The sequence below is a fragment of the Ascaphus truei genome, chromosome 4 (genome assembly GCF_040206685.1).
Source record: "Ascaphus truei isolate aAscTru1 chromosome 4, aAscTru1.hap1, whole genome shotgun sequence".
NCBI lineage: Eukaryota > Metazoa > Chordata > Amphibia > Anura > Ascaphidae > Ascaphus > Ascaphus truei.
The window spans coordinates 50,426,302-50,446,231 of NC_134486.1; the positions used below are offsets into that span (position 1 = coordinate 50,426,302).

Genomic DNA, 19,930 nt, shown 5'->3' on the forward strand with positions numbered 1-19,930 from the left:
CACTACTGGGTGGCTCATGGCTATCTGGGGCCTCGGGGGCTGCTGGCCTAGTGCAGGGAGTCACTGACTCCTGCACCCTACCTCCTTCCCCTGGCTGCTCCTGACTCTCTCCTCAAAACCCCGCGAAATGTATCCATATCCCTGACAGGGCAACCCTCCAGCCCTATTGGCCGTGCTGAGGCACCTGGTGCCTTCCACCCCAAGCCTCCTGGGAATTGTAGTCCCGTGGAGGCCGCGTGCACAATTCTCCTGCGCATGCGCAACTCTCTAATGGCCGCCGCAACTCCCTAGCTTCTCCCGCGCATGTGCGCTCACGGCGCATGCGCGCGCATCCACAATGGCGGCCCCCGCTAGCCGGGTGCGCCGCCGAGCCTCCTACGGCTCGGATCGCTCCCTGCTCTGGCCCCCACCTTTGGAAACAGCCGGCGGGTCCGTCGCTGGCTCCGGCGGCACCCGCGACCGCGCTGATCCAAAGGAGGGGCGTCTCTGGGAGCCGGAGGGCACCGGGGCTACATATATAAAAGGGGTCTTTATTTGTAGCAGCCCATGCAGATGGTATAACAGCGTTGCATATAGTGGAGAAGGTGTTTCAGGCCCTTGGATGGTGCTGGCCAGCAGATAATGTTGAGGCCTTGTGCTATGCACAGATCTTGGTTCAATCAGCCAAGGAGGGGCTGAGCTCCTCTCCCTTCCCCAGATGGGAAAGCACAGACTCTATAATTTGGAAGGCATCCTCCCTAATGCAAAAGGGGAGGGCACAGGGTCGGCACCATGATTGTCTGCAACAGAGACCAAGTGTCACCTCCTCTTTTGCCACTCAACGAGGCTGTGTGAGGGGGGGGGGGGGGGGGGGCTGGGCTATTCGGTGGGAGTGTTCAAACTGAAAACTACACCAGCGGCAAAGTGCAGCGTTGACGATGCTACATTTTGCTGCTACAACAAAAAATGATATTTGGGGCGGCAGTCGCGTCACGTGAGCTGGTTCAGCGAATCAGCCCAGTGACACGTTCGCCACGCTCCCAAACGCCATGCCCCCAAACTCCACGACCCAACTCCTGCAGCCAAGTCACAGATTGCTGGGCTGAAGGAGCACGCAGGGGAGGCGCGCATGGATGCTTGCTTCAGTAGCAGCCTCCCTGAACTCGGCCCAAGATCACAGGAGCACAGACAGGAAAAGTAGGACAGAAATAACATCAAATGCATAACTGATAGATAGGCCAGTGGTCCAAATGAAAAAGAAAAGGTTATCTTATTTGGCATCATGGAAAGAAAAGTAAAGAGCAATAACAAAATAATAAACACAGTGAGACGGATGAGTTTGACACAACTTCTTTATTACATCAAAAGATGATGAGAAAAAAATCACATTCCTCTTAATGTCTTTTAAACTGTTTCATTGTTATTAACACGCACGCACGCAATAGAGAAAGTATTCATTTCTTAATTTGGCATTTAGGATTCAGTTTTCAACAGTTTTGTGCTGTACTGTGGCGGTGTATTTGATAGTGGTTTCGAGGGCCTGTTTTATTATGTTTTTTTAGTGATGTTGTTTAACAAATGTATATTTGTTGTATATCAGAAGTGCTTTTGTGGGATACTTTCTCTATTTTCTTTTCATATTATTTCAATCCCTAAGCACAATCAGGAGCTTGATTGTTTAGCCTGATCTTTCCTGACTTTTAGGTACATTTATTCTCTGGTGTCTGTTGCAGGTACTATTTCCGTTTGAATATACAGTATTGTATCTTCAACTGGGCGCTTAGGGGGGGTTAAATGTCACCATGTGGCCTTGTTGGGTTATGCAATAAAGCTTTAACAGAGAAAAAAAAAAAAAAAAAAAAAAAATCAGAGGTGGGATTGAGGCAATACAGGCATTGCAGGGAAAGAGAGAGTGAGAGAGAGGGGAAGGCAGGGAGAGAGCGGGGAGACAGCTGGGAGAGAGGGAGAGTGCAGCGGGTGCAGCAGTAGCGGGGAGGAGAGAAGCCGCAGACACTGTACATTACAGACAGGCACACAGGGGGTTGGACAGAGAGGCGAGAGGGAGCCGGTGCCGCGCACTCACACCCTGCGGGAGACGGGCACCTCTGCTAACTGAATGAGAGAGACACCACGTCTCTGCCCCATCCAGGAAGGCGGCTCTTCCTGCCAGTCCCAGCGGGACACACGCGCGCGTCAGACCCCTCACAAGATGGACGGTTTCACCGGCAGCCTGGGTGAGTGCAGACCCGTGAGCGGGGAGAGACCGCAGCTACAAATGTCTTTAAAAAAAAAAAAAAGCAGTGGTAACGCGTTAGAAATGCCTGCTGTGCCCGCTTCTTTTAACCCTTTGCGTGCCCGGTGGGCCATCAACGCAGGGCTCAGCTGGCGCGTAAGGGGTTAAAGGAAGGTGGGCAAAGCTTATACAGTACAAAAGTGGTTATTTTTTCCCTGGCATGGGAAGGGGGGCATCTTGTTTTTAACATGGATCCCTTGCGGGGTGGGGGGGCAAGTCTGGTCCGGGGCAGGGGCAGGTGCTGGGGGCTTTCTGGGAGGAGGCTGAGGGGAGATCACAAAGTGCTGCTGTGGGTATAGGGAGGTCATTGACATGACCTGCCATGGGAGGGACACAGATTGAAGTTTATATAGTGTGTGTGTGTATATGTGTATGTATATATGTGTATGTATGTAGTGTCTGTGTACTTACACTACATTTAGAGTAATGAAGTCTAATCAACTTGTCACACTAATTTTTAGTATTAATGTTAAGACAATGTGACTTGTTCTTTTATATATTTGTATAACGTTCCCAAATAGAAGTTTCCATAGAACTTATGGGTTACAGTGTGGGTGGAATTATTTATATATATATATATATATATATATATATATATATATATATATATATCATACATTTGCATGAATTACTGGAATTTTGTAACCCTTCTTTGAAGTTTGGACAGTCTTTTTAAGGGGGCAGCCAAATGTAGTAAGTCCAAAAGAAAAAAAATTACTTGGAGTAATCAGATTCAATAGCCTTAAAAGTAACTTTTTTTTTAACCTAATTTCATTCTGTTAAATTAATGTATTTCTAATTTCTCCAGTTCTGTTGCATTCAAGTGCATCAGATGTTTACCTGTTTGATTAATGACGACAAAGCCTCGCAGGCCTATTTCCCTGCCCATAAGTTACTATGTAAACAACCAGATACATTATTTAATTGAATATACAGGACACAGCTTCTGGTTTATAAAAGGCCACATCAATTGTAATAGTCTTATAACCACTCAACCATATACAATATAACTAGAAATCCAACTCCATGCCAGCCCGTGCACCAACAACTCGCCAACCACCTTCTGACCAGGAAGATGGGGTGCATAAAGTTGCTTCCCGCAACCAACCGTAATTCCATCAATTGGTAGGAAGACATGTCATGTTTCTGATCCACCTCCCTCCACCAGAATGTAACACCATAAAGCCCCACTGTCAGTCCCACCTGCATACTTTGACAATAAGTACACAATATTCTCCATATATATATATATATATATATTTATTTATTTCTCTTTTTTTGTTACATTATTTAAAAAAAAAAAAAAAAAACATACCAAATAAAATAAGTTTTACAGATCCACATATTCTATTTAAAACCAAATATGTAAATGGTGGTGGGTGGATGTCCATTCTAATGCTGTGACACCTGTCAACTGAGATCTGTCCCTATGCACTCCCCTTTATAAACTCTCCCTGCACTACTCGCCAAATCTGCTGGCCAATCAGTGTGCAGTCTTTTGTGCTGGTCAAAATGCACTTCCTACCAAAGTTGGCTTAGGGCTACTGTAAATACTGTACAAACAATGTACAAAAGCAAGAAGTCACTTCTTGTTTGGGAACTGATTAACCAGAACACTCTTATAATCAACAAAAAATGGTAAATATGCTAAAAAGACTCAGAAGGGTTTGTTTACTATACAAAAGTAAATAATAAAAAAAAAGGAAATGGTCAAAATATTTTTTTAATTTGTCAATTAGCCTCATGTAACCTATTGAATATAGCACTGTCCTTAATTCAGTTTTTACATAGTGGGAACAGCCTCTTAAAAGATTGGAGAGTTCTCATTTAGAAGATATGGATTGGAGAGACCTGCTCTACAATGAAATGCTTTGGACACTACATACTGTACATTAAATAAATCTGTTGTAAAACAGGTAAACAATGTACAATGAATAAGTAGATGCACATACTTTTGCAGAGTTGTGTGCTGTAGTGTTTTGGACCAGCTAGGCATGCTGTGTAACAGCATGGCCGTGAATGTTAGCACACACATGCATACTTTAGTACCTGCTGGCGTCGTATGTGTTCAAATCACTGCTGGAGGTATGTAGCAATTCTGTACTAATCTTCCCCTGTAGTGAAGTATTCACCATTCTGTTCTTGCCTGAGGCACATAATCTGTGGGTCTACAATGACATCTTGGTTGTCGAGTTTAAAGTCAGAAGATTTTAAACTGTAGATTTAAATATTTTGATTTTTAAGATTCTTTACAATACTCCCTGTTAACTGTGATGTTCTTCACAGGAAAGAGACTGGACTGAATAATTATTAGAGCATAGGTCAACTTTCCTTAATATATCAGGTAAACTACCTCATTTCGTGTAAGGTGTGTTATTTTTCTAATTTGTAACTTAAAAAAAATGTCCTCAACCCAATGCAAATCAACCAAACATGAATAGATCTCCCACAATTACCTTCCAAATGTCCCTGAAAATCTATTTACATCAGTTCCATTGCCAAAGACAGCAGCAGCAAAGTAATTGGTTATGCCTTCAATGGTAATAATACCCTCACCGTTTAAGAAAATTGTACTAACATTATGAGGTTTCGTATACTCTAGAAACAGATGAACCTGTAAATTTTTGATTATAACAGGAATGCAACTGACCACCGTTAAATATTTCAACCAAGTATGAATGTTGAGACAGAAAATTGTAGATGAATGCGGATTAAAAAAAGTTACCAAAATAACCTAAATGTTACTAATATTTTAACAAGCAAACATGCCAACTAGTGAAACATCTTTTCTGGTAAATAAACGTTGCCAGGGACTGTGGCACAGAGGCCAACTGCCTTTTGCAGGCTATCATCCACCTTGGTCATTTTGTGCATGGTTCCTCTAGCAGGTAGTTTTTCTTAATTGTTTTAAGAATATAGATATGAAACTGAATGTATTGTGTACATTTACATATCCATTAGTATTAGGTTACCTATTCAATCATTTCAAGTCCACATTACAGCAATTCTAGTTTTCCAATGGCTCTCTTGTTTTGTCAGTATTTTTTTTATAAAAACATACAGTACAGTAAATTGTATTCTCCATGCACAACACTCTCTGCATTGTGAACAGGTGTTTGAAGTGACAGTTTCCCTTTGGATCAAAGTGTAGTAATGGTGGTGACTGACGTCTTTAAGGATTTAAATGTGAGATGTATTTAAAAAAAAAAAACAACTAAATCCAACATTTATGTATTTTATATTTGATCAAGTTAGGCTACGCTTACAGTGCCGGCGATGCGACGGTCGCTGGAAAAACAAATAGAGATGACTTCCAGCGATCGCGACCAATTCGTCGCTCCGTCGCGTCGCGCTTACTATAAGCGCACGGGACGGCGGCAATGCATTTGTTTGTCGCGTCGCTGTCGCCGGCACTATAAGCGCAGTCTTAGGCCGCGCTTATAGTGCCGTCGATGGCGACACGATGGGTGACGTCACCCATCGCATCGCCACAGGCGAAAGTTATATTTCGCTGGACGGTGGCGGCGGCGGGGGTTTCCGGGCATTTGATTGGTTCAAGGGCCGTCACGAGGCGACAGCCCTTGAAAAATCAAATTTTGCCGGCAACCAGTTTTCGCTCCGTCGCCGTCGCTCTGGAGCATTGTCGCCGTCGCGCTTACTATAAGCGCACGCGGTGGTGGCAATACATTTGTTTTTGGGCGATGTCGTGTCGCCGGCACTATAAGCGCGGCCTAATAAGTTTGTAGGTATAGGTAGCTGAGACTTGGACAGTTTTGATTTTCTGTGGTTACTCCTTTTTTTTTTTTTTGTGTATGGTTTTCACTGTGTTCAACTAGTTTACTAAGGCAAATCCCCCCCTCTCCTTCCCATACCTATATTGTCTCCGATTATCCTGTTCTTGAGGTGGGTCTTCATTATTTCACACATTACTTAAAAAGAATAATTGGTGAACAGACAAGCTGTACATGAAAATAATGCATAATATACATTATGAAAACATGACTGAAACATTTGTCTGTACTTTTTAACGTTTGTCTGTGGGCCGAGGGTTGAGGTAAATGGTATGTATGGGAAATAAGATTGTGTGGACCTTAACTAATCTGAAATAACTCTATTTTTAGCTATGTATTTTGGAAGCAGTTAAATATTTTTTCATGCATTAAACACCATAAAGTGCATGTGTAAACCATAAAATACTTTTGAGGATTTTTTCAGATTTCAAATAAAGTGGGTAGATTTAAACTGAATTATAAAAGTTTGGCATATTTGTCACAACGTTAATCATTTAAATCCAGTATGGTAATCCTATTTACATTTCAAATAACAAGTTTAATTTCCCCCCCAATTCTGTGCAAATACAAGAAAAAGATTGTCCGCAATGGCATACAATTTTCTGGGTTGGCTGTAAGCTTGTGAAACTAAGATGTGTGAGATCTGGTGTGTCACTATGAATGTATCCCCCTTAGGCCTCGGACATGGTGCCGCAGACCATGCGTCCGCACGCTGAGCGAACAGACTGCCTTATGGCAGTGTTCGCGTTTTTGGGGCGCGCGTTGCCCAAGAAATACGTTGAAACTGATATTTGCGCCCGCTTTCCCTCAGCCTCCGTGCGCCTCCGCACGGCTGAAGTTACCATGTCCACAGCCTTAGGCGTGAGCGTGGCCGGACAGATGAAAATTGATTGTGCTGACCGCGCGTGGACGCAGCCTTACACAGTTTGCGCCGGCAGAATAAAGCACAAGCAGATATGGTGCAAACTTTCATCTATTTGAGAAGAAGCATTACACATATTTTACATCACTTTAATAATGTCTGGCGTGCATTTTATGTGTATGGAGAAAGATTAGAATTTTATTTCATACACCAGACCAGAGCATTGAAAAATTACACTTTTTAGATTTGTATTTGTTTCCTTACCGACAACAGGGTTTTTTTTTCTTCTTCACAATGCTTGAATACTGGATGTTTCAGAGCTTCACTCAAGGCCCTAAAGTATAAGTTTATGATGGAACTAGAAATGGTGTTTCTAATTAGATTTAATGAAGGAAATTCTAATGAATTTTCCACAATAGTTATTCCACAAGAAAACCTTTTATTCCAGACCATATGCTTCACAAGTACACAGTGCTACAGACAAACAAGATGCTTGTTTGTTATATTAGCGTGCCCTACATGCCTTTTTTCCTGTGGCGTTGCCTTGTATTACATACATGTACACTCCAAACATGTCTGCCTGGGAAAAGCAGTCATATTTGATTCCGTCATCCCTACAGATACAGGGCAGGCTCTTTCTATAGGTCTCAGAAGCGATTTATATAACGATTAAGGTAAGATGGATATCTATCCAAGCAAACATATTTGACCTATACTTGTCCTGTCCACAAAAAGTGTAATTATTACCACACGCTTTCCTTAGAGTTTGGTGCTTTTGTATGCTTTTATTCTAGTTTTATTTCATTCACTATTTATTTCCAAAGCAAATTGGTTAAATGCCTACCTTGATATTGATAATATACTGCTCCGGATAATACACACCAGCCAGTGATGTGAGGTCTGAAATGTGACCTCTGTGGGCAGCTAATAACTTGATATTGCCAAGTATGTGAAGATACCCGGCAGCTTCTAATGCTCTTAAGTGTTGGGGAAATGGGTGTGAAAATGAATGTTGTGAAGTCTTTAACAAGGTTGGAAGCTAAATGGTAGATCCATTTCCACTAGGAGTTGTGACAATGCAATAATATCAATACTACTGGATATTACAATGTCTAGGGTTGCAACAGTCCTCAGTACTTCAGTTTTTAGTGTGTGTGTGTAGCAAATTGCAGCTTTGATGCATAGAGCGCCTTGCCCCTGTTAACATGAGTAAACTAACTTGTTTCTTGCCATCCACATGTTCTATATTAGTGTGGTCATCATATCCTGCAGGAAGGGAAGCTGCAAAGGAGGCAGAGCATAAACCAAAACAGCATTGCAAAGATGCAACTCCACTTAACCAGACCAAATAAAATCATTCTTTTTTTTCTTTTACTTTCGTACGGTGAAATGCTTCATCAGCCTAATGATGGGACTCTGATGTCCACTGTTTTGTCTTTCCATCGAAAGCACTCTTGTCTCTATATTTTACTTCAATTTTGTAACTGATAGTGCCTTCTTTCCTCAGGTAGTTTTGAGACCATAAATAAAGCATTCTGTATGACGTGATATTTTCACTTAGCCTTTTAAGCCTAAATCTGTAAAGCTCTTAAACATATGTAGCGATGTCTGGTTTTGGCTACCAGTCTGCCTCTCATATGCAAGCCCTGGTAACAGTGCAGGCAGTGTCGGGCACAATCCTGGGTTTTCCCCACAGTTAGCAGCTCTCTTGAATGACAGGGGAGGAGGCAGGCTAAGGCCTGTGCTTTGCCCAATCCTGGGCTCAATACTTGGCCAGGGGTGGATGTCCAGGGACCATCCTAAGGCTGGATGCCGGTTGTACTGTGGAGACAGAGACTATTATGCTGTGTATACAGAGAAAGGAATTAAGTGTTCCAGTTGTTCAAATATACTCCTGCGTGGTGTGCTATCTATCTGGGGGGAGTAGAGTAAGTTCTCCTGCGGGGATTGCCTTCATTTTACTGGAGCCTGCAGCAGATGGAGGCGCTGACCACCAAGAGATAAAGACCAGTCATCTACTCCAGAAGCCTGTCCTAATGTCCCCACTACCACCGGCGGACCACTCATTGTCCTGCAAGCCAGCAGGTAACCAGCACTGCACACCTGGTAACAGGGGAATCTCCCAGAGGGTGGGGGAAACACTATTACACATATTTACATTAGAAAACAAATTTAATTTTAATGCACTGTGTTGTTTTAACAATAACAGCGGAAATTCAAAGTATGAACATGAAATAATGATTACTGAACATGTGATTAGAAAGAACTCACCAGCCCCTCTCTGTTTGGCTTTGTAATAGTTCTATTTTTTTTCTGTATTGCTTGGTTTATAGTTTATAGAGCATATGGTACTTTGTTAAATCATTAGTGTAATATAGATGATTGTAAGTTATGCCTGCTCACAGTATGGGGCTAAGAAGTGTAGGAGGACACAGGATTATATCAACTACTGTTTTGATAGTTTTGTATGTTATTAGTGTAATCAAATTGAAGTTGTAAATTCTAGTTTCCAGTCTTAATATTGATATCATGGTAAACCACAATATTGGGTAAGCCCACAGCAGTAAAAGCGATGAAGTTACCATGGCTATAAAGTATGCCTGTGATAATTAAGCAAGGATAGTTAAAAAGCCTTTTTAACAATAGTGATAACTAGAACGCAAGGAAATGTGTGTATGGTAAAATGATTGCAACGTTTACAACGGCAATACTTGTGTGGTACTTGGTACTGTACTAGTAATGATCTAAGATTTGAATGGCTCTCCAGCACTTTCTGATTCTGCTGCATTGCAGGCTCAAGTTGTCAGTCGTCATTTTAACATCATGTGCAGTCCTGATACTGACTGGTAATGTAAATCGCTTGGAGTGTTGATTAACTCTTTGAAGGCCCCTTGACGTGGCTAGTACGTCATGGGGTCTGGGACTCCAGGTCCCCACAGGATGTAGTAGTTACCCCATACCATACCAATACCAGGGAAGTCTCTCCTCCTGCACCTCACTATGCCCTCCCTATTGCTTTTTCTGTTTACTGTTTCCTCACTCCTTGGTAGACATTTCTGTTCTCTCCAACTTTCCCACTCTCCCCCTTTCCACATTTTATCTCTCCTCCCCTCCACCTATGCCTGTACCCATAAACTGCACCATTATTTATACACCTCTCTCCCAACAACTTCTTTACCCCTTAATAAAAAGCACCCCCACAAATACTTCTCTCTCTCCTCTCGTCCCCTCCCCGCTGTTGGGGATATCTCTCCTAATCCTGGACCATATACACACCTGCTCTCTCCCACGCCGCCTCCATCCACCACCTCCCTGCCAATGGTTTTAACCTATCTAATTTAATACTGACCAACCTTTAAAACTTGCCTCACAAATCAAGCAACCCAATAGAACTCATGGCTACTGTCCCATACCCACAGTCGCTCCTACCAACAATTGTGGCCAAGCAGTGCCATCTACAGCACTTATTCCCTCACCTGCTGTCTCTGTAAGGCTCCCATCATACCACTTAGATTGTAAGCTCCTCAGGGCAGGGACTTCCTTTCCTGTTGTCTCCTCTTGCTGTGCTTATTGTATTTATTATAATTCCCTGTACTGTATTGTTTGTGAAGCACTGAGTATACTTTTGGCGCTATATAAATAAAGACATACATATGCTGGGGGAGGGGGGGCAACGTCAGTCCTCGAGAGTAACAAACAGGTCAGGTTTTAAGGATATCCCTGCTTCAGCACAGGTCAACGATTGAGCCACCCATGCTGAAGCAGGGTTATCCTTAACCTGACCTGTTGGTGGCCCTTATGGACAGGAGCTGGCCATCCCTGTCATGCAATTTGCTCGTTGTCAAGGGGAGATTGCGTTCTGCACCTCTGTGGATCCCTGAGCGGAGCACGATCTGGCTATTTAAGGAACAGAAGAGCAGGTCTCCCCTAACATTTCGTCAACAGCGATGCAGGGCGCGCTCCCATGGAACGGTCATGTGATCGTGAAGGGGCTGCAGTACTTTGGTGCTGTGCTTTAAGGGTTAATATAGATGGGTTTTTCACCAGTACAACTAGTTGGCATTCCATCTTGATTAAAGGCACAAATGGTTTTAAAGTATGTGTTTTTATTTTTTGGCAGGATAGCTTTTTAAAATCTAGGTGGAAGCTGAATTAAGAACGGAACAAAGACTGCACCATTAAATATACCACACATACTGTTTATGAATCCTAGATAGAAAACAAAACCTATTTCTCTTGGTTATTAGAGTAAACCTATAAAAATGGATAAAAGAAATAAAACCTGTAAGCAGAAACACTACTTTGAAAGGGGCAGTAAAAATAATTTTTTACTTTCATTTATTTATTTGTAAGTCTTTTAGTCTGTAGCTCTGCACAATGAGGGTTAGAGATAAAGTAACACAATATTACTGAGTGTTCAAAAATGTTTTTACTTTACCATTTGATCAAACTAAACCGCTACGACAAACATAATGGGTCAGTCATTTCCGTCAATGTGGATAAAACTGCCTGAAATCAAATATAAGACTGGTTTGTGTATGATTCAAAATGATTATGATGTAAAACCCCTAAAAATATGTGCACCCCTTTATCTTATAATAAAAATGCCTATAGCAATAAAGGGCCCCAAACATAATTATTTGTTTTCTTTTTGTAATATAGTTTACTTGTCTAACAGCCAAATGGGTCTGTGTGTAAAAATCCAGCATCTATTTAGTCTGATCCAGAATGATTAAACACTAATTAACCCTGTGTGCCCATCAAGCCGACGGCGCCCACTCTCCTCTTAGGCCTTCTTGCAAGGGGTACACACTCCAGAACTGCAACATTTGCTAACAAAAGTCTGGATACCTTAGTGGGAGTAATTCCCCTCATTTGTCAGTATAGGGAAGTAAACCTTCTTTAAGCTGGAATATGGTTGGAGGCTTCAAAGAGAGCCAATTAGTAACTATAGCTTTGCATGCCGTAATAAGGATCAGATCTGTCGTGGTTGAAAGTTAAGGATACCCAGCCGTCCAGTTTGACATATACACAAATAGTAATACATTGTAGTGGGGGTGACAGGCTGGTTTTAATGATTTTGTTAATGAATTACAGTTTTATTCCAAAATGTGCATATTTTTCTATGGACCATACACTTTATATGAAGTCTATTTGCTGCAAACTTACTGTATGAGTATGTAAACTGTGAATGGTTTAATACTGCAATTCTTTCAAATCAGCAGAACAATTGCTTTAAAGAGAAGATTTCTAAGCCAAAATATGAATGAAAACCATTCAAATCTGGGACGTAAGTCTGCCATGCCACCAGTACATTTCTTCTTCAATTGCGAGTCTCGTCTGCCCTTTGCTAAATGAATAATTACAAGAAAAGAACTGCATTGGTTTTGAGAACAAGGCTGAATCCAAAATATTATGTTCTCAGGGATTTGTGAACCATTTTTTAAGTGAAGATGCTTGTACAGTACATAAGTCTGTGTATTTGAAAGCCAATAGTTTGGTGGCAATTGACTTGATGCTGTTCAAAGGTCATAAAATAATGCAATGAGATTTCCATTAGATTTCTAAAAGAGCAAATACTCAGAGGGCAAAATGGGTTTCTGTATCTCCAAAAGGAAAGGGTATGTAGAAAGCCAGTGCATCAGAAAAAACAAGTCCTGTTTTTAATATAAAGAACTGCAGTTGGTATGAACTCCTTCCATATAAACATATATCATAATGTAGCCCTAATAGGGTTAGGGGACTAGTACCTAATGCCAGCGGCACCATATTTAAATAGTACAGACCAAAGTCCCATTTGTAAAGGAGAAAAAAAAAGGGTACAGCGACCCATAAGTAACACTTATTTTCTCCTGGAGTGTCCAACTACAGATGTATTCTTAGGCGTGCGATCTCCCAGGTAAGCAGCAGAAGCAGGTAGGAAAATAAGGCAGTGCACTGCCAGAGGGAACAGAAGGAGGCTCACGGCATGCAGCATCGAAAAATATTTATTCCATAAAAGGTGGACCAGATGTCCCCCCTAAGTCACAGTAGGGGTCCACCAACGCGTTACGGGCAGTATGCCCTTTCTCAAGGTGTCCAAAGGAAAGTCTGTATTCGTTAGAATTGGGGAAAAAGGGCGTACAACCAATCCATATTGGTTCTAATTAAAGTGCCAAAGTGATTGTATCCCAGAAAATAAAGGTATCTTTAATCTACTCCAGATTGTTTGCTAAAGGAGCATGTAACAACAAAGCAAGGGAATAAGAGACCCTGCAATCTACACATCCAGCCTTAGGGTGGTTAATATTCTTACATTTAGGAGCCAATCTCGAGCATATTTAATTAGTCTTGTTCAATGTAAGTCTCTGTGTCAGAGAATGCTATTCCTCTGTTCTTTGTTCATTGGCAATTTGTCTCCCAGTCCATAGGAAATGAGCTGTAGCTTGATTTACATCACACGAAGCCAGACAGAAATCAGTTTTTGTTAAAAACCCTAAAAAAAATCCAACCGTGCTTATAAAGGTTGAATTTCTTAGGGGCTTCTGAATAGGGAAGTGATTGTCAATCAACTGTTTTCTTTATCCTTATCCGACCCTTTCCTTTTCCGAGAACCAATAAATAAAAGGGGGAGAGTGGGCTCTGACTGGGCAAGTGACATAAGCCAGAGGCATTCAAGCGACCCCCAACTCTCCGGTTGCCATGTTTACAAACTAACTTTAACTAATTAATTAAAATACCTGTATGTATCAAAATTGGGATACAAATACATCAGTCACCCAGATGTAATCCCTTAAATATGTCTGGCAATAGTTCACGTTTGTCCTACCAGACATCAACTCTTTAAATCAGAAATATACTTATTCCTGTAAGGCAGGGGTGCACAAACTTTTCTGTTCTTTTCTGTTCTCCCCCCCAGCCTGCTTTCCCCCTGCTGCTCGCGTCACGACATCAGGTGATGCCGCGTTGTCATAGCATTGCGTCGCTGTGGAGCAGAAATTATACATGGCTATAGAAATGTAGCCTATGAATGAAACCTGGCAGATATCAGAGACTAGTTTTCTGTACAAAGCTCTTCTGATGCTGACGAGTAGTTTGCTCTGCTAAAATGATGGGCAAACTTTTTGCCAAAGTTAGAATCTGCTGTGACAATGGCATTTTCATGCATGGACGAACTTTCGCAAATTCGTCAAAAGTTTGATTCGTCCATGTTTAAAAACAAAAGGAGAATCCTATTTTATCATCGATCCAAGTGCCTGTGATATATGGTAATTTAAGTATGCAAATGATTTAAATTGACATTTCACAGGTATGCTCCTTCTTGTGAACAGGTGTGTGTGTGTGTGTGTGTGTGTGTGTGTGTGTGTGTGTGTGTGTGTGTGTGTGTGTGTGTGTGTGTGTGTGTGTGTGTGTTTGAAGAAGTCTCTCACTTTCCCACCCTGTCTCCCTCTTGAGCCCAGACATGGTAGAGGCTGCAACATGTAAACCTTAATTTTTATTGTCCTTGGGTCAGGGACCTCCTCCTTACTGTCGGTTTGTCTGAACATAGATGTACTCTTTTGTCCTATTGTCCTCCCACCCATATTGTACTGTGCTGCGGAATATGTTGGCGCAATACAAACTAATAATAATAATAATGGTCTCTGCTAACTTAATTTGTTCAATGTCGATCCAGACTTATTTATTCATTTTTTTGTTTGTGCATTGTGAGCGGGAGCTATAAGACAGCATCTATACAGGTAGTGCTATAAATATATATAAATACAACAAATTTGCGGGAGATTGTGGAACATATATTTTATGTCTAAAGCACTTATTCCCATGATCTGTTATTTATATTATCTGTTTATTTGATTACCACATGTATTACTACTGTTAAGCGCTATGTACATTAATGGCACTATATAAATAAAGACATACAATATATACAATACAATATACACTTACATGGCATGGATAATTAAAAGGCCACGTGGATTTTTTTACGTGACTCAAAAGCTCTATAGACAGCCTCATAGAGGCACATCTGTGTGATCGCGCCACCCACGCCCTCCTGCGCGCCGTCGCGATCACTATATCCGCAGCCTAAAGCTGGAGACCCCAAGTTCAGGAGGAGCACAATAGTCCTAGCAAACGAAGGAACGTTTCTGTCTTTTATTTTAACAATCATGCCATTCCCTTATGAGCAGAAACCTGGGTGTTGTATAAAAATAATGTACATTGGCAAACTTTAATAAAATATAATTGTTACCGTATAAACCTCATATAAAATGCAAGGTGGATTGAGGTTAGGAAAAATATAGATCCAATAAGCATCCCTTGTTTTACACCATTTTATTTGAAAGAACAGACTGCTGAAGCTTGGTGCCCCAGTTCTACTTAAAAACACGAAAAATCCTTTTTTTGATGATCCTCATTCTCTTTCCCTCCCCACCCCCTTCCAAGAAATTACTTTATTACTCTGGTTTTAGCACAGCTTTGAAATTGCTACTACATTGTTTCCTCCGATACGTATGAGCAACTACTAGTCTCTAATGAAACACATCTTAAATTAGAACTGAAATTGTCAAAGTAGGTGTCGCCTAACACAAGTTTCAAGTCCATGCATTTTTATTATATTGCAGCTTAAATATATTTTGCCAAGTGAATTTAATCCAGGCTTGGGTAGCTATTCAACAGGGATGATTGAAATCTAGTGCTGTTGTACTCCTAATATTCTTTCTTTTGCTAAATGTTACCAAAATGTATATCAACTAGTGAACACTCGCCATCGTTAAGCATGAAATGCAATTAACCAGATCACAGTTTTTTTGGTTTTTCATTATATGTGTATTTTTGTGTTTTTACATGGTCAAACTTCTGATTTCCCCCTAATAATAACTGATACATTTTGATGGCTATTATTACAAAATTATGAAAAACTCTGGATGAAATTGTGTGACTATGGTAAAATTGTTTTTGTAATGGAATAATATATCAATCGTGTGTTTTTAAAAAAAAACTTTTTGTGTTTTTTTTTTGGCGGGGGTTTATCTTGGTATTTAAGAACTTACTTGGCATTTAATTAAATTATAACATACTAATCAACATGAAGAAAAAACTTATTAGAGTAATAGTAACAACATATTAAATATTTTTTTTAAAGCCGTTGTGCATTTCTTTGAGTCTGAGCTCGTTTCCAGATTGCTGCATCATTACACATTGTGGCCCTAGTATTTCCTTACGTATTTGGACTTCAATACTTTAGGGCTGAAGCCTTCTTATTCAGGCTGCATGTTACCCTGCTATTGTGGTTCTGTTCAGTCTTTAGGACTTCTTAATCTTATAGCTTTTGCTGCAATCTACATCTGCAATGTTATTTAAAATAAATCATGTTTATTCTGTCTTTCAAAAATATATATTTTTTCTTCTCAGTATAATTCTTACTATAAGATTCTGCATAAATGGCATGAAATGGTAATTAGCATAGGAAGATGGTGACATTTTAAAGACAGATGGCTTTAGCTTAGTAAACTGTTTTCAAGGACTTGGCTGGCATTTCAAATCTACTAGAATTGATGCACAGCATTTGTTATATAAGAAAATGTTTATTAATCTTGGAACTTCAAGACCGTTATGCATTATGATATTCTGAAATTACAAAAATAACCTTGTTCTGGTATTAAAAATCATTTGTTTTCTGTCCTGTCTAACTTTAGTTTGGATAACACTTTTTGTATTGTTTTACCCTTATTGCTGTCAGAGGAGCATGCAATGCATTGTTTTATAGCATAGGGGTTTTTAATACTTAATATTTGAAAAGGGCTATTGTAATGCTATTCATTCTACCCTCAATTGCATTTTAGCGGCATATGTCACAAACCGCAGGTGTGCAGAAACGTTTGTTTTCTTTAGTTTACCACAAGAAATTGGAAATTGTATTCAGATATTTCAGAAAAATTTGCACTTACCTGTATCAAGATGAAAGTACAGTGTTGTGTTCCTAATATGCAAAATAGATCTGGAATCATTTGTGAAAGGCAGAACACCTGGTTCCCAGAGTTCAAGTGGTTGGTGTTAAAAAGCTGTGTCAGTGTGTAAATTATCTTTACCAGGTGCTTCCCAACCTGCAATCCTGTACTGTTTTTTTTCTTTTCTTTTTTTTTTCTTTATAAAGGTATGCATGCAGATGGGAAGTAAACAAAAGTGTAACGCTTATACTATAGAATTGACAGATGCAAATTAACATGTAAAGATTCAGTTTCGGCAAATTTTTTTCCCCATGAAAAACCTGGGATAGAAAAAGATGAATACAGTGCCATATTCTGGACTTTTGCTGGGAGTATTAGTTTAAGTGTCAGCGTGTCGAGGTGCAATCCCAATTGTTATTTTGTAGATTTTGATAAGTGTAGTAGTGTGGTCCTTTTTATTTATTTATTTATTTTTTAATTTGAGGGTTACTTTTTGTGTAGCAGCTCGTGAAATTTTAAATGAGCAATCCTGCCTATTCGCCTTCGGTTTCTTTGATATTTTACTTTAACGCATTAGAACCAGGGGGTCCTCTGGCTGAATCGTATTACCGTATTTGCCACCCTGAATATAAGGTAACACCCTAATTTCAGTACTAGCTGGAAAGAATTTTTTTTACACACATACAGTCTCCGTCTCAGCTTTCTGCCACAAGCAACATGGCTGCTTCAGGCCCCCTCAGGTGGAACTTTCTCCGTTTTACCCTTCTACCTCATACATCCAACTGCTGATTGGCTCACAAAGTGGACGGGGTCCAATTATAAGGCGCGTATGTTCTTTTCAACTTTACTATATTGAAGAAAAAAAACTCCTTATAATCAGGCAAAACCGGTATTTTTAGCTCCTGAGATACCTGTTTAATTGCCTGGGTTCTCCTCCCCTTTCTGATATCTGATATGGCCATCAAATCTCGTGGGTACAGCAAGCCAAAAGGCAGCCGCAATATCATCCGTTGTTTGCTATTGGACAGCTGTTTTAACGTCCAGGAAGTGATTTGGGAAGTGGAGATTCACACCAATGAAAAAACAACTTGCTGGGTGCACATGCATTGCTGTCCTTCTACTGCATACAGTACATCTGACCAAACAGCAAAAGCATACCAGTTTTATCTGGGGGGGAGGGAGGGGAGGAGTCTAACATTTATTGTACAGGCGGTCCTCGGTTATCCAACGCAATGCGTTACTCAAAATGGCGTCGGATAGCGAAGCGTCGTAAAGCGAAACCCGTTTTCCCATAGGAACACTGTTTAAATCAAACGTTCCGTTCCAGAAGGCAAACATTTTTTTTTTTTTTTATAACTCAGATTTTATTGACAGTTTATCATCAAACAACACGATGTACATTGGCCTGCATGTAACACGGCCTAGAAATGCTATAATACTTGCATGTAACACAGCCTAGAAATGTTATAATACTTGCATGTAACACAAATAAATGCCATAACAAAGAAGGCATTTCTAATGCTAAAATACACACAAAATGTTACTCAAGCAATAAGATATGCAGCACACACATAGATTATGATTTAAACATTATATTTATTGATTCCAGAATTGTAAAATAAAACTATAAAACTATACTGTATTCTGTACAGTAATGTACATGAGCAAAAAAAAAACCCCCATCAATTATTGGAGGAAGATGAATGGGGGGGATCTTCAACAGACAACGGACTTTTTGGAGGTGATGTAGGTGACTTGAAGGTTTGGGCCTCTTGAAGAATTTCTTCAATGAAGTCTGGATAGATCCTTTCCTTCTCTGCGTGTAGATCTCTCTATAGCAGCTGATTTGGCTGGACACCCCACGATTGACTGTTGAACTCCGTTCAATGTTAGGGTAATTTTCCTGAAATATGGCAAAAAATATCATAAATTAAGTGGTTAAAAAGAAAAACAATATGATCTTTAGTCTTCACATAATGAAACCAGCACAGATCATTACATAGTATAGGATAATAAACCAAGATTGCACATCAACCTAAAACCTGGTGGAGATTATTAATGTAAACACAACATACAGATCCAATGAGTGTGAAATGCAGTACATTGATACACAATGACAACCTACTCTAGATATAATACGATGCCCGTATTGCATTTGTAACAGCCCATGTATATGCCTGTGTCATTACTGAGATACACGGCATGCAAAGTGCTTGGATGAGGAAGAAAACCATTAACCCCTATATTTGCAGCAGGGCAACCATCACAATTGATGATAAAGGACTGAAGGCCTTCTTTCTAAAAAGTGTGTGAGCCCAAATGGAGACTGCTGAAATGCATGTGCCTGCGTGTTATTTGAATATAATAACTTGCCTCACATGGTAGAGACTAATGCATGTTGGCAACAATCCCTGTGTGTGTATATGTACATAAGCATAGCCTCCGCTAGTGTAGCGTTTGTGCTGCAATGAGTAAAGCAAAGGCATAGTATTATATAGCAAAACAATCGTGTTGTGTACATCAACTAATTAGCAAAACTGTCACGAAAGCATCTGAGAATAGACACAGCTGGTTATGTCTGTAGCCAAGCGGACGTGAACATTGCCAACTACACCTGATATTTAAAAACAAATGGGCACACTATTTGTCACCCGTGGGAATACCAAATGAGTGCTTATCCACATGGTGGGTGAAAAATGCCCCAAAAAGTGGAGCTACACTGTGGAGATGGCATCAACCAGTATAGTCTAGGGGCGACTGCTACAATAGCATATACCAATATTAAAAAGGTAACAAACTATGCGATACCCCTGGATTCGTTGGGCAGTCACGTATGTTGCGCTAGTAACAGAAAAGTATACGTGGTGAGTACTATAGGAACATCCGTGATGGTGCCCACTTATTTATAAAAATGTTTTACCAGTAAGTAATACATTGAGTTACCGCTCATTTTAAAGTATGTCCTTGGCCCAGTTATGATGACAATACATAGTTACATTAAATGAAGAGAGGTTGTACATTATATTTAAAGACATTTCATGAGCAGTTAAAAATAATAAATGTTATGGGCATATGT

General features: G+C 40.3%; 1 protein-coding gene across 4 annotated transcripts in view; it reads left to right on the forward strand.

Moving 5' to 3' along the window:
• Positions 1–1,868: 1,868 nt before the first annotated feature.
• Positions 1,869–19,930, forward strand: part of EML4 (EMAP like 4) — a 189,560-nt gene continuing 171,498 nt past the window's right edge. For 3 of the 4 annotated variants that reach the window (XM_075595744.1, XM_075595745.1, XM_075595749.1), the window contains exon 1: positions 1,870–2,213. In XM_075595744.1, the coding sequence (XP_075451859.1) occupies positions 2,096–2,213 (118 nt within the window). In that variant the 5' untranslated portion in view covers positions 1,870–2,095. Of the gene's footprint in view, positions 2,214–19,930 lie in introns of all 4 variants that reach the window. The other variant, XM_075595750.1, reaches the window with a different exon arrangement.